General features: G+C 39.7%; 1 protein-coding gene across 2 annotated transcripts in view; it reads left to right on the top strand.

Moving 5' to 3' along the window:
* The window catches only part of FUZ (fuzzy planar cell polarity protein), a 117,010-nt gene that overhangs the window by 92,420 nt on the left and 9,739 nt on the right, over window positions 1-14,851 (top strand). For both annotated transcript variants that reach the window (XR_012252417.1, XM_073655947.1), the window contains exons 7-9: window positions 161-256; window positions 3,438-3,544; window positions 10,794-10,873. Coding sequence is in view for 1 of the 2 variants with exons in the window: in XM_073655947.1 (XP_073512048.1) it covers window positions 161-256; window positions 3,438-3,544; window positions 10,794-10,873 (283 nt within the window). In the remaining variant the exon portion in view is untranslated. The remainder of the gene's footprint in view (window positions 1-160; window positions 257-3,437; window positions 3,545-10,793; window positions 10,874-14,851) is intronic.

Here is a 14,851-nt window from a genome sequence, read left to right as displayed (position 1 = left end):
ATATCACCCTGAAGGTCCATCTACACAAGGCAGCCTGTCCGCCAGATCTGCAGCCTAAATTAATATAAAATCCACCATTTATCTGACCGGCGTGTGCATACCCTAAACATGCATTACGTTCTGTTGTAATGGAAGTCACGGTTTCGCTGGTATTTTTCAGGTTCCTCACAGGCTGCTCACCTTTCAGTTGGTTTCCGGTGTAGATGTGTGTGTACTTTGTGGCCCCAGTCCGTCTTTACAGAAGGTGCAGTCAGAGGTAATGAAACACATTTTATATATCACTTCATTTTTAATATGTCATTTACATACACAGCACTGGACCGGAAGTGGCGCTAAAATCGAGAAGAAGTGAAACAGCCTCTGTGCTTTACTGATCACTGCGGCCTCCTCAGGAAGGATCAGACCCTACACCCAAAGCACTAATTAAATATCTCTCAGGACCACTCATTTCTATATACTCTGTATGGACAAAAGGATTTGGAAACTTACGGAATCTCTTCTGATCTCCCATTCCACATCCATAGAGATTAATATGGACTCGCACCTCTGTAGATATAATGGCTCTTGCTCTGCTGGGAAGACTTTCTGCAAGTTTTTGGAAGTGTCTGTAGGGATTTTTGCCCCTTTATTCAAAAGAGCATTTGTGAGGTCAATGATATTGACCATTTCTGTTCTAGTTGTTGGATGGGGTGGAGGTCCAGGCTGTATGCGTCCGTCATGTTCTTCCACCAAACTCCCCCCAACCATGGCTTTATGGACGTTGTGCACTGGGCACAGTCATGGGGAACAGAAAAGGGTCTTCCCAAAACTGTTCCCACAAAGCTGGAAGCTACAATTGTCACAATGCCTTGTACTGAAGTATTAAGATTTCCCCTCACTATAACAGCGAAGGCCGACCCTTGATAACAGCCCATAGCATTCTCCTCTTCCACCATCTGTACAGGGGCACAATGCAGTCAGGGGGTAACGTTCTCCTGGAATCACCAAACCCAGACTCCTCCATCAGACGCCAGATAGAGAAGTGTGATCTCTTCACTGCACAGAACACGTCTCCTCCAGAGTCCAGTGGTGGCGGCTTTACACCACTCCATCCGACGCTCGGCATTGTGCTTGGTGATGTAAGGCTGCATGAAGCTCCCGGTGGGGGTGCAGTGTTAGTGCTGATGTTATACCAGAGGAGGTCTGGACTCTGCAGTTATGGAGTCAGCAGAGCGGTGGTGACTTATCTACTCTTTGCTCCTCAGCACTCGGCCCCCCGCTCTGTAACGTTACGGGGTCTCCACTTTGTGGATGAGTTCCTGCGGTTCCTTCCACTTCTCAATAATATCACTCACAGGTGATGGGGGAAGATTCAGGAGGAAGAAATGTCACGAACGGACTTGTTACCCCGGTGGCCCCTATTACAGGACCGCGCTGGTATCAGTGAGCTCTGCACCACTGGCCGTTCTGTCACATGTTAGTAATGGCAGATGGCATGGTGGGGCGGCGGATGTTATACACCGGGGGACAAGGGGCCAGATGTTATACCCCGGGGGGGGGGCAGTGGAGACGGATGTTATACACTAGTTTTTTTACATCTCGATTCAATTGAATAAGATTTAGCTTTGATAGTAGACACGGGGCACGGAAATGGGGAAACGTTAAGACATGTTGAAAAGGCCTGTACTTAGTGGCACGAGCCTACAGAACAGGTTATATGATAATCAAGCCCCAATTTAACTTTTACTAATAAGTAGGGCACAATTCCAGGTGTAATTAAGGCAATTTCCTTTGGCATTAAGATTCGTTCTATTTCCGTCTTTTCCCGGCATGTGTACATGCACCTTAAACATTTGGGCTCTTTCCTTATGACCATTTACATATTAATCTGTTACCTTTAATACTCACTCTGCGCCTTGTCTTACACGCGATAAGACCATACAACATCTGAATTGTTCTTTCTCTACAAATAAAAGTGAGGTCATAATTGTTAAACACGGAAAAAGAAAAGACCATGATCACCTTCCAAACCTGTTATCGGTGAGTCAAGGCCACCACTTCTGCAGAACACATCGCCTTTATTTGGATTTTATCTTGCATAAAGCTGAAGGTAAACTCCAGTTGTAACTTAACCGCTTCAAGACCTGGCTATTTACCCCTATTCCTGACCAGGCATATTTTTTTTTTTTTTTTTGTGCATGCATTATAAAGATCTGTAAAAAATATTTTCTCGTTCAGATATTCAAATAATTTATGCATTAGTTTTTCATAATACATGGTGCCTAATTTTTATGTTATTTTCATAATTCTTTTTTTCTTTTGCCAATATTGGCAGGATATAAAGAAAATACGGGTCTGTTTTTTTTTTATTATTATACAAAGGACCACTTAAATGCATTTTAAAATGTGTTCCCCTTTCCATGCCAATTATTTTTATATATTGGACACCGGTATTAACAATGATTTTTTTATTTATTTTTTGCTTTTTGTTTATGGATTTATTTTTTAATTTTAAGTCCTTAAAAGAGCTTGTATTTATTTATTTTCCTGCTTTTTATTTAGTTCTAGATTTATTTTTTTAATTATTTATCCACAGTGTTCCCCCGTAAGGTTTTAAAAATTTGTGGGAAGCATTTCAATATTAAGATTTTTTTTTTCTTTAAATCTGATTTCCCCTGTAACTGGGGCTGCTACATCATCGCTAGTTACAGTGGAAATACAGCCTCCAGAGCTGACCTGGAACTGCTAGGACTCAGAAGCTCCTGCTCCCTTAACCCATCATGCAGATATCATCATTAAAGGGGTCTTCCGGGCTATAAAAGTTATGATTAAATAAATGCTAACTAGTATGATAGATAACATACTAATATATTACTATTAGCTCCACGATTCTCTTATCGTTCCTCCGGTCCTGAGTATCTTGTGTCGTGATCTGAATGAAGGAGGCCGTCTTGACTGCTGATATTAATAGCCAAGACTCTGTTCACACCCACATTTTGCTGTTTTTTCTTACTGTTCTGCTCTAGAAACAGAGAAACTGAATTTATGCAGAGGACAGATCCAAAACATATGGGATGTAAATGGCTCAATATGGACTCTATTAAAAAGAACAATTCTAGAACAAAAACGGAATGGCAAAACGCAGATGTGAACAGTGCCCGAGCTGGCTCCAGTGATAAACTCCTGCTGATAAAACACTGATTGTATTGGAACTACAACACACAACCTCATAAGTGACACATCCTTGAAATCAAGCTTTCTTGCTCTATACTATGCTCATCTCAGATTAAATAGTAAAAACCTGCTGACAGATTACCTTTAAATTTTGAGAAGAGGGAGGGATCTATCAATTCCATGATTTTGTTTCTCCCTTTATGAAGAAAGATATAACTGATGAATGGTGTTACTGTATGTAGCAGTACGGCCATGGCCTAATTCTCTACATTTCTATTGTGTAGCTGGTGGAACGGTTTTGGAAACCTGTCGTGGATCCATTAAAAGCTTGTCTAAGAGTACAGCTAAGGTCGTTTCCAGCCTCCGTCCCGCTTCACCGTGGAATTTTGGCGTAAGTACCATTTGGTAAATATGATTTTCATCTGTGCTCATCTATTTGTTATTTATGAATTGTAAAGATTTTTTTTTTGTCAATGATGGACTATTTTAAGTCCAGGCCACCATCCTCTATCAATGATCAGGCACATTTTTATTTATTTTTTATTTGTGGGTTTGGTCATTTAAAATAATTTTTGTACCCTTTTCCCGCCTTTTTATGTCATTTTTCTATTGGTATAATTTAGTTATTTTGCATAATTAGGAGAAATTGTAAACAACCTTTTTTATTTTGGAAGAAAAAAAGCACTACTTTTATTATTTTTCCGTTTCCACAGGTGAAGCTTCATGTGTGATTTGTGCTAAAGCTTGTGTTTTTTATTATTTTCAGATTTTTTTTTTTTTTTTAACAAAAGAAAAAAAAGTAGAAATGCGGGACAAATACATTTCTAATATATACATGTACACAAGAACAAAAAAGTAGACATGCGACACAGATAATTATCCCCAGAGAATGCCTTGCAGTTCTGTGTTCTACTCGTTATCACTATTTTGTTTTTTTGAGTTCTGGGTATTATTCCTTATGGCATCTAGAGATTTTATTTGTGTATATATATATATATATATATATATATATATATATATATATATATATATATATATATTAGTACAGACCAAAAGTTTGGACACACCTTCTCATTTAAAGATTTTTCTGTATTTTCATGACTTTGAAAATTGTACATTCACACTAAAGGCATCAAAACTATGAATTAACACATGTGGAATTATATACTTAACAAAAAAGTGTGAAACAACTGAAAATATGTCTTATATTCTAGGTTCTTCACAGTACCCACCTTTTGCTTTGATGACTGCTTTGCACACTCTTGGCATTCTCTTGATGAGCTTCAAGAGGTAGTCACCGGAAATGGTCTTCCAACAATCTTGAAGGAGTTCCCAGAGATGCTTAACACTTGTTAGCCCTTTTGCCTTCACTCTGCGGCCAGCTCACCCCAAACCATCTCGATTGGGTTCAGGTCTGGTGACTGTGGAGGCCAGGTCATCTGGTGTAGCACCCCATCACTCTCCCACTTGGTCAAATAGCCCTTACACAGCCTGGAGGTGTGTTTGGGGTCATTGTCCTGTTGAAAAATAAATGATGGTCCAACTAAACGCAAACCGGATGGAATAGCATGCCGCTGCAAGATGCTGTGGTAGCCATGCTGGTTCAGTATGCCTTCAATTTTGAATAAATCCCCAACAGTGTCACCAGCAAAGCACCGTCACACCATCACACCTCCTCCTCCATGCTTCACGGTGGGAACCAGGCATGTAGAGTCCATCCGTTCACCTTTACTGCGTCGCACAAAGACATGGTGGTTGGAACCAAAGATCTCAAATTTGGACTCATCAGACCAAAGCACAGATTTCCACTGGTCTAATGTCCATTCCTTGTGTTCTTTAGCCCAAACAAGTCTCTTCTGCTTGTTGCCTGTCCTTAGCAGTGGTTTCCTAGCAGCTATTTTACCATGAAGGCCTGCTGCACAAAGTCTCCTCCTAACAGTTGTTGAAGAGATGTGTCTGCTGCTAGAACTCTGTGTGGCATTGACCTGGTCTCTAATCTGAGCTGCTGTTAACCTGCGATTTCTGAGGCTGGTGACTCGGATAAACTTATCCTCAGAAGCAGAGGTGACTCTTGGTCTTCCTTTCCTGGGGCGATCCTCATGTGAGCCAGTTTGTTTGTGGCGCTTGATGGTTTTTGCAACTGCACTTGGGGACACTTTCAAAGTTTGCCCAAATTTTCAGACTGACTGACCTTCATTTCTTAAAGTAATGATGGCCGCTCGTTTTTCTTTACTTAGCTGATTTTTTCTTGCCATAATACAAATTCTAACAGTCTATTCAGTAGGACTATCAGCTGTGTATCCACCAGACTTCTGCACAACACAACTGATGGTCCCAACCCCATTTATAAGGCAAGAAATCCCACTTATTAAACCTGACAGGGCACACCTGTGAAGTGAAAACCATTTCCGGTGACTACCTCTTGAAGCTCATCAAGAGAATGCCAAGAGTGTGCAAAGCAGTCATCAAAGCAAAAGGTGGCTACTTTGAAGAACCTAGAATATAAGACATATTTTCAGTTGTTTCACACTTTTTTGTTAAGTATATAATTCCACATGTGTTAATTCATAGTTTTGATGCCTTCAGTGCGAATGTACAATTTTCATAGTCATGAAAATACAGAAAAATCTTTAAATGAGAAGGTGTGTCCAAACTTTTGGTCTGTACTGTGTGTATATATATATATATATATATATATATATATATATATATATATATATATATATATATATATATATATATATATATATATATAATATATATATATATATATAATATATATATATATATATATATAATATATATATATATATAATATATATATATATTATATATAGATAGATAGATATAGATTTACAAGACATTTTCTCCAGCTATTCCTCCAATGGTGATTATAAGAAACAACTTTTATTCAAATTCCATTAAAACATTTTCCATAGTCCACACAACGGAGCAGTATAGACGCAGAGACCCCCCCCCCCCCGGACTACGCGTTTCGACACGTACAATGCCTTCTTCAAGGTCCAAACCCTGTCTAGAGCAATCTCTGGCTTCTCTATGTTGAGTCTGGATGTGTCCAAATGTCGCTGCTCTACTAGGCAGTGAAGTTTTAGAACCTCACTGCAGAGTAGAATGTGGACCGCCCCTGGACATTTATCATCTGACAGTCCAAGACTAGTTAAAGGAACCTTCAGTAGAAAAAACAGTAGCTGATTCTGTACTGAGTATGCGAGAGCGTAACCATTGTGGAATTTTCTTCAACAATTATTCTTCCATTCTTTTATTTGTAGAGATATTTTACTACTATATTTTACTACTATATGACTGTAATAATTCAATTGGAAAGTAAACTGACTTTGGTCTCCAGACAGCCATAAAATAGCTTGTGTCCGCTTAGCACCCTTCAGGGAAGCCAAGAGGAAAGGAAATTGGAATTTGGAATCTTTCTTTAAAGGATTTGTTCAGTTAAAGCAAAAAAAGTAAAAAAAAATATATATACAGGGTGGTCCAAAAGTAGGTGGGCAGAAAATAATAACATTTGAATTAGGCTGTTGCTGTAACTGGGGAACAACTTGATTCATTAGAATTTCGAGATACTTATCTCCTGTGAATGTTCCATCAAAAAATATTGGTCCTAAAACACCAAAACTTGAAATACCACCCCAAACATTGACACCAGGCTCATTTAGTTATTGCTCTAATGTTAAATGCATGTTCTCATTATACCAGTAAATACAATTATGTCTGTTAATATGGCCGGATAATTTGAAAGAAGCTTCATCACTCCACATAATGTTATCTAAAATTACTGGATTTTCTTAAATTTCGTTAAGCATAATCTCACTAAATTGCAGCCGCCTGTCTGGATCATCCTCCAATAAACCATGAATTAGACGTGGACGATAAGCTTTCCACCCAATAGATTTCAGGATTCGCATGATAGAAGCTCGTGAAATTCCCAATTCCAAAGAGGCTCTTCTGTGGACTTTTTTGGACTCTGAACAAATGTTTCAGCAACAAGTTGTTTATTATCTTCTGTACAGACTGTTTTGGGGCGACCAGTTTTTGGAGCATTAAGGATTGAGCCAGTGGCATTGAATTTGTCACGAATACGGTAAATGGTTTGTCTCTTTGGGGCTTGAGTACCAAATGTTTCAACCCAATTTGCTCTAACGGTTTCAGCATTTTGAGATTTCCAATACTCTGTTAAAATCCATTTTCTTTGATCTGTATTTAAATTATTTGCCATTATGTGTTATCTGAATTATCTGAAAAGAAAACAGATTTGGGGGAGATCTATCTGTGAAAACTAGATCTGTGAAACTAGCTCAGTTGCCCTTAGCAACCAATCAGATTCCACCTTTCATTTTCCAAAGAGTCTGTGAGGAATGAAAAGTGGAATCTGATTGGTTGCTAAGGGCAACTGAGACAGTTTCACTTTACACCATGTTTGATAAATCTCCCCCTTCATAATCTTATTACACTTTCTGTCCACCTACTTTTGGACCACCCTGTATATATAAAAATAAAGAAGCAATACTCCCCTCCCCAATCCCTCTTTGCTCCGGTTTCACTCTAACGCCGATCACTGGCTGATGTTGATCACCACTGTGGCCAGTGATTGGCTGCAGGTGTCTGTGGCGAAACATCATCAATGCAGGAAGAAGTAGAAACCGCCAGGAGAGCGGTTGGGCTTCGGGGAGATTGTGATGGATGGAGGGATGTAATGGCAGCTTACACTCATCCTTCAGCATGTGCAGTTGTAATAAGACACTTGGCTCCTCAGATGGTCCTGCCTTTCAGCTGCAAAGTCAGGACTCACACCCCCAGCCGCTAGCTGGAATCTGGGCTCATACAGGAAGACCTCCTGTGGATCCAAGCCATGTGGTCTTGGTCCTTTGTTCTTATTTCATAAGGAGTTATCGAAATACTATACGTCCTAGCCGTACATCGTGTATATTTCCAAGATCCCCAGGACATGCCGAGCGCCTCCTGGATCTTGACCCATTCTAGCACATAGGGATTAGGAGATGCGTAGAACAGCTAGTAGAAACCAGATAGCCATGCTGTGTTTGATCCTAACGTGTAGCAGGTACCCAGCCGGATCCGATGGCACCAGAACCACTGCCCTTGGACCGTCCATTAAGGAGTTATGATCCATCTTAAATTTTGGAGTCTTTAGCTGCTAGAGACAAGGGGTAGGGACTTAGGTCCAGCTCTGGGGGCAGGAGGGGAGTGACACCAAGGGGTTAAATGCTCGTGTAGAGCAGGGCCTAGTGCTTTTTTTCCGGGGTGGTCATGATGACATGTCGTGTGGAGAGAAGTCCAGGAACAGAGGGGTCCGCAAGCCTTCCATGTTGCACCCTCTCACCCACAATCAGGCCTTCTATCTGACTGGTAACTGTCTTATAATTTGCTTATATCTTTTGTCCTACCACTCTTGTATTTGCAGATCTGACCATTGTATATGTATAATCATCATGTATATAGTGTATTGTCTAGTGTGCCCTTAAGGCGATTAAATATATTATTTAACCTTGGGGCGCTCTTTTATCTCGATCCACGAATCCACATGTCCATTTCTCTGTTTAACTTTCTATGCTACCGGGGCTGGTTTCTGGCCCGATATAATTCCCCTTAACAGGCCAGGCTTATATCGAACGACGAATTGGTGGCAGCTCTACCGGGCTGATAAGGTTCTGTTTCACTGGGGCTAGTGAAAGAGGCCTCTCATCCTGTCAGGGGTGTGAGCGAGTGTGCTGCCACGTCAGTGACTATGTGGGCAACATCCTCTCAGTCCACGTGCTTCCCTGGGCCTGTGTGGACAGGGGGTGTCTGTGTAAAACTGTGTCAAGCTGACTTTTTGTCACCGAAGGATGTGGAACGTCACGTTGGTGCAAGTGCGAATCTGTATCACACAATCCTTCTGACATAATAGCGACGTCAGAGTGGCGAGGTGCGGATCCATCACAGAGATTATTATTGCTTGTTTTATTTTTAGAAACTTATTTCAGCATTTAATTAATAATCATCTTTAGCCACATTAAAGGAGCAGAATTATTAAGTGCTACTTTTAATATAAATTAAGTGGAACTGACCTGATTTTCACAGTAATTTCTGAAATCTGTAGTTAAAGAACAAGTTCTGCGTACATATTTTCATGCTTGAGTGTGAACATTTATTACAAATTTACTTAATTTACCTAAACAACACTCCAATTTTTTTTTCATTTTTGCTTAAACCCTTCTTTCCCGGCTGCATTCATTTTAAAGAACCAAACTACGCCTTACTCTCCCTCCCCTGGTCCGACACGGAGTGTCCCCCTCTGCTGCTCCGGTGTCTGTTATTGTTTGCAGCATTTATGTCACGTCCACGGTTCTGCAGCCAATCAGTGAGCTTAGCTCTGCCCGAGTTGAGGTCACCCACAGCTCAGGGCTGTTGAGCTCACTGATTGGCTGCAGCACTGTTGATGTGACTTCAGCGTTGCAGACAATAACCGACGCTGGGACTGAGCGTTAGACACTGTCAGGGTGAGTAAAGCACAGTTTTTTGTCTTTTTTTTTTTAAAACAAACTGCAGTCGAGTGACTGATGTTTTCTGAAACTGAAAAACCCCCTAAATGCAGACCCATAGAGAACTCTTGTGATACCATACAAAGTATGTGCTTATCAATGATTAAAAATTTGCACTAAGTTTCAGGCAGAATTTTTCTTTATTCATTGGCACAGCTTCATTCCTGCAGTGATTTCCCTCCTACAAGTTAATGTGCCTTTATCCCTTCGAGTGAGCTGAAAATGAAAATGAATGAAGGAAATAAAATACACTGCAATTCTGTAATCTTGCACTGTATTATAAAATTACTGGTCTCCAATGAATATTATACAGGAAAGATACTTCTTGACCAGGACATGAGTTTTATGAACTGTCTCTATTGTGTTAGTAGATGATCAAAAAGATCCAGTATAACATGATTTATATACTCCAGTAGTGCGACATTGTATCACATCTGTTCCCTGCACACATACAGTATATTGAAAGCCCTATGGAGCTCACTGACTGATTCTCAGTTCACTCAGTTTTTTTTATTTTTAACCTTTAATTTCCAAAAGTACATCATACTGTTCCTCTGTTATTCCTTCTAGAAATGTATAAATAATTTCACAACTGGGCGTCGCCATTCTACTTGTCAAAGAGGTGTATCCTGCACAGTTTTAATAGTCAGCTCTGATTGGGCAATATCTAAAATAAAATAAATAAATAAATAAAAATAATGATGCGTAAGTCGGCATAGGAGCTGTAAGCACAAAACGAAAATTGTTTAAACAAAACTGCTTGATTTTTTTTTTATTATTATTTATTATTATTAAATAATATATATATATATATATATATATATATATATATATATATATATATATATATATATATATAAATATATATATATATATATATTTTTTTTTTTTTTTTTCCATTTTGGATGCATTTGAGGAGGGGGTAAAATAAAAATGAAATGGTTGTGATGTTGGACATAGGCTTTAATAAAGTCCTGGAGCCGCCTTCTCCGAGAACTGCTATTGGGAGCATATTTGGATTTTCTGATTTCTCCGCTGTCTCCTAATCTGATGTCTATGTTTCTCTAGGCTCCTGCTAGTGAACCGGGATCTGAATAAAAGCCTATATACAGTGCAGGTTCATCCCATTGACGATATGCAAAGAGCAGGTGAGCCCACTTTACAGTAGCAGGTCCCCAACATTGCAAGTCTTACTCCCAAAATTAGAAAAAAATATTCCCTTTTACTTTTGTTTTGTTTTGGTTTTTTTTTAAATCTTTTTGCACCTTTTTTTCAACAACAAAGAGTCATATGTTTCTTTTCAAAATTTTGCAAAAATTTGATCAAAACTTTTCGGCGTACACGATGTGGGGTGGGGGAAAGGAGTGGGATTAAAGTTTATTTGTGCCAAAATTTAGCAACTTTTTAAAAAAACTCGTAAACATCTGTAAACTTAAAATCCTGCTCTCCATGGTGAACATTAAAAAAAAAAACAACTCAAAAAACAGATGAACACATGTAACATGTAAAGCACCATGGAATAAATGGCACTATAATAATAATATAATGTTGCTTTGATAGCCGGTCTCCAAGGCAACGAGGTTTAAACAAAAGAAAAGGGTTCATAGCTCAAGAATGGCTAATTATTTTAATAAGCAGCAAATTGCAAAATTGCTTGTATTTACAAGCACTGTCCAACATGGGAGCAATCCTTTTAATATTATATCGATGGGGGTCTGACACTCCGCACCACCACTGATCGGCTGTGTCCATATATACGCACGTGTGCGCGTGTGCATATACAGCTCTGGCAAAAATGAAGAGACCACTGCACAGTTTTCTAAATATCCCCATCTCTCCATGTCTGACAGCCGTTCCATTCTATTCCAACCACAGTCCACCTCATTCTACTTAATGTGCTTCTGATTAGGTGATCACCTGAACCAAATCTTATGTAACGAGGGAAAGGATAAAAAACACTGCTGTGGTCTTCACAATCCTCTTGTAATAGGACAAGCTGGATGGCAAAACAAGTGCTAGGAATAGCCCAAAAGTAATTTGAATGAAAAAATAAGTTTTAACCATGCCAAAGGAGCTGAAAAGAAAAGTCTTGAGTGAGGAAAAGAAGGGCTCAATTCTGGCTTTACTAGCAGAGGGATACAGTGAGCGTCCTGTTGCCTCCATCCTTAAAATTTCGAAGACCGCAGTCCATTACAACAAGGTCAAGCAGCAGACATTGGAGACAACAAAGCTACAGACCGGCAGAGCGCGAAAGTGACTCTCCGTTGATTGGGATGACCGTCATCTTATTCGAATGTCACTCAGCAGCCGCAGGATGACATCAAGTGACCTACAAAAGGAATGGCAAATGGCAGCTGAGGTGAAGTGCACGGCAAGAACAGTTGGTAACAGGCTCCTAGAGGCCTCAAGTCATGTAAAGCTAGAAAAAAACCTTTCATCAATGAGAAGCAAAGGAGAGCCAGGCTGAAGTTTGCCAAAGACCATAACGATTGGAACATAGAGGACTGGAGTAAGGTAATCTTCTCGGATGAGTCTAATTTTCAGCTTTGCCCGACACCTGGTCGTCTAATGGTTAGACGGAGACCTGGAGAGGCGTACAAGCCACAGTGTCTTGCACCACTGTGAAATTTGGTGGAGGATCGGTGATGATCTGGGGATGCTTCAGCTAGATTAGAATTGGGCAGGTTAATCTTTACGAAGGACGTATGAATCAAGCCGCATAGAAGGTTATCCGTGAAAAACACTTGCTTCCTTCTGCTCAGGCAATGTTCCCCAACTCTTGAGGACTGATTTTTCCAGCAGGACAATACCCCATGCCATACAGTTAGGTCAATCAATGTGTGGATGAAGGAGCACCACATCAAGACCCTGTCATGGCCAGCCCAATCTCCAGACCTGAACCCCATTGAAAACCTCTGGAATGTAATCAAGAGGAAGATGGATAGTCACAAGTCATCAAACAAAGAAGAACTGCTTACATTATTGTGCCAGGAGTGGCATAAGGTCACCCAAAAGCAGTGTGAAAGACTGGTGGAAAGCAGCCAAGACGCATGAAAGCTGGGATTAAAAATCATGGTTATTCCACCAAATATTGATTTCTGAACTCTTCCTGAGTTAAAACATGAGTATTGCTGTTTCTAAATGAATAAGAAGTTGTTTTCTTTGCATTATTTGAGGTTTGAAAGCACAGTTTATTTTTTATTATTTTGACGATTTCTTATTTGCTGCAAATAAATACAAAATCTTTAGCTTTGAATTTCGGAGACATGTTGTCAGTAGTTTATAGAATAAAACAACAATATACATTTTACTCAAAAATATACCTATAAAGAGAAAAATCAGAGAAAATGAAAATTTTGCAGTGGTCTCTCAATTTTTGCCAGAGCTATGTATGTGTATATATATACACACATATATATATATATATATATATATATATATATATATATATATATATATATATATATATATATATATATATATATATATATATATATACATACATATATATAGTACAGTCCAAAAGTTTGGACACACCTTCTCATTTAAAGATGTTTCTGTATTTTCATGACTTTGAAAATTGTACAGTCACACTGAAGGCATCAAAGCTATGAATTAACACATGTGGAATTATATACTTAACAAAAAAGTGTGAAACAACTGAAAATATGTCTTATATTCTAGGTTCTTCAAAGTAGCCACCTTTTGCTTTGATGACTGCTTTGCACACTCTTGGCATTCTCTTGATGAGCTTCAAGAGGTAGTCACCGGAAATGGTTTTCACTTCACAGGTGTGCCCTGTCAGGTTTAATAAGTGGGATTTCTTGCCTTATAAATGGGGTTGGGACCATCATTTGTGTTGTGCAGAAGTCTGGTGGATACACAGCTGATAGTCCTACTGAATAGACTGTTAGAATTTGTATTATGGCAAGAAAAAATCAGCTAAGTAAAGAAAAACGAGTGGCCATCATTACTTTAAGAAATGAAGGTCAGTCAGTGTGAAAAATTGGGAAAACATTGAAAGTGTCCCCAAGTGCAGTTGCAAAAACCATCAAGCGCTACAAAGAAACTGGCTCACATGAGGACCGCCCCAGGAAAGGAAGACCAAGAGTCACCTCTACTTCTGAGGATAAGTTTATCCGAGTCACCAGCCTCAGAAATCGCAGGTTAACAGCAGCTCAGATTAGAGACCAGGTCAATGCCACACAGAGTTCTAGCAGCAGACACATCTCTTCAACAACTGTTAAGAGGAGACTTTGTGCAGCAGGCCTTCATGGTAAAATAGCTGCTCGGAAACCACTGCTAAGGACAGGCAACAAGCAGAAGAGACTTGTTTGGGCTAAAGAACACTAGGAATGGACATTAGACCAGTGGAAATCTGTGCTTTGGTCTGATGAGTCCAAATTTGAGATCTTTGGTTCCAACCACCGTGTCTTTGTGCAACGCAGAAAAGGAGAACGGATGGACTCTACATGCCTGGCTCCCACCGTGAAGCATGGAGGAGGAGGTGTGATGGTGTGGGGGTGCTTTGCTGGTGACACTGTTGGGGATTTATTCAAAATTGAAGGCATACTGAACCAGCATGGCTACCACAGCATCTTGCAGCGGCATGCTATTCCATCCGGTTTGCGTTCAGTTGGACCATCATTTATTTTTCAATAGGACAATGGCCCCAAACACACCTCCAGGCTGTGTAAGGGCTATTTGACCAAGAAGGAGAGTGATGGGGTGCTACGCCAGATGACCTGGCCTCCACAGTCACCAGACCTGAACCCAATCGAGATGGTTTGGGGTGAGCTGGACCGCAGAGTGAAGGCAAAAGGGCCAACAAGTGCTAAGCATCTCTGGGAACTCCTTCAAGATTGTTGGAAGACCATTTCCGGTGACTACCTCTTGAAGCTCATCAAGAGAATGCCAAGAGTGTGCAAAGCAGTCATCAAAGCAAAAGGTGGCTACTTTGAAGAACCTAGAATATAAGACATATTTTCAGTTGTTTCACACTTTTTTGTTAAGTATATAATTCCACATGTGTTAATTCATAGTTTTGATGCCTTCAGTGTGAATATACAATTTTCATAGTCATGAAAATACAGAAAAATCTTTAAATGAGAAGGTGTGTCCAAACT

The sequence above is a fragment of the Phyllobates terribilis genome, unplaced genomic scaffold (assembly GCF_046119375.1).
Source record: "Phyllobates terribilis strain yellow unplaced genomic scaffold, ASM4611937v1 Scaffold_12__6_contigs__length_324123572, whole genome shotgun sequence".
Classification (NCBI taxonomy): domain Eukaryota; kingdom Metazoa; phylum Chordata; class Amphibia; order Anura; family Dendrobatidae; genus Phyllobates; species Phyllobates terribilis.
Note: the sequence above shows the minus strand (reverse complement) of the source record. Positions and strands in the feature narration are given on the sequence as shown.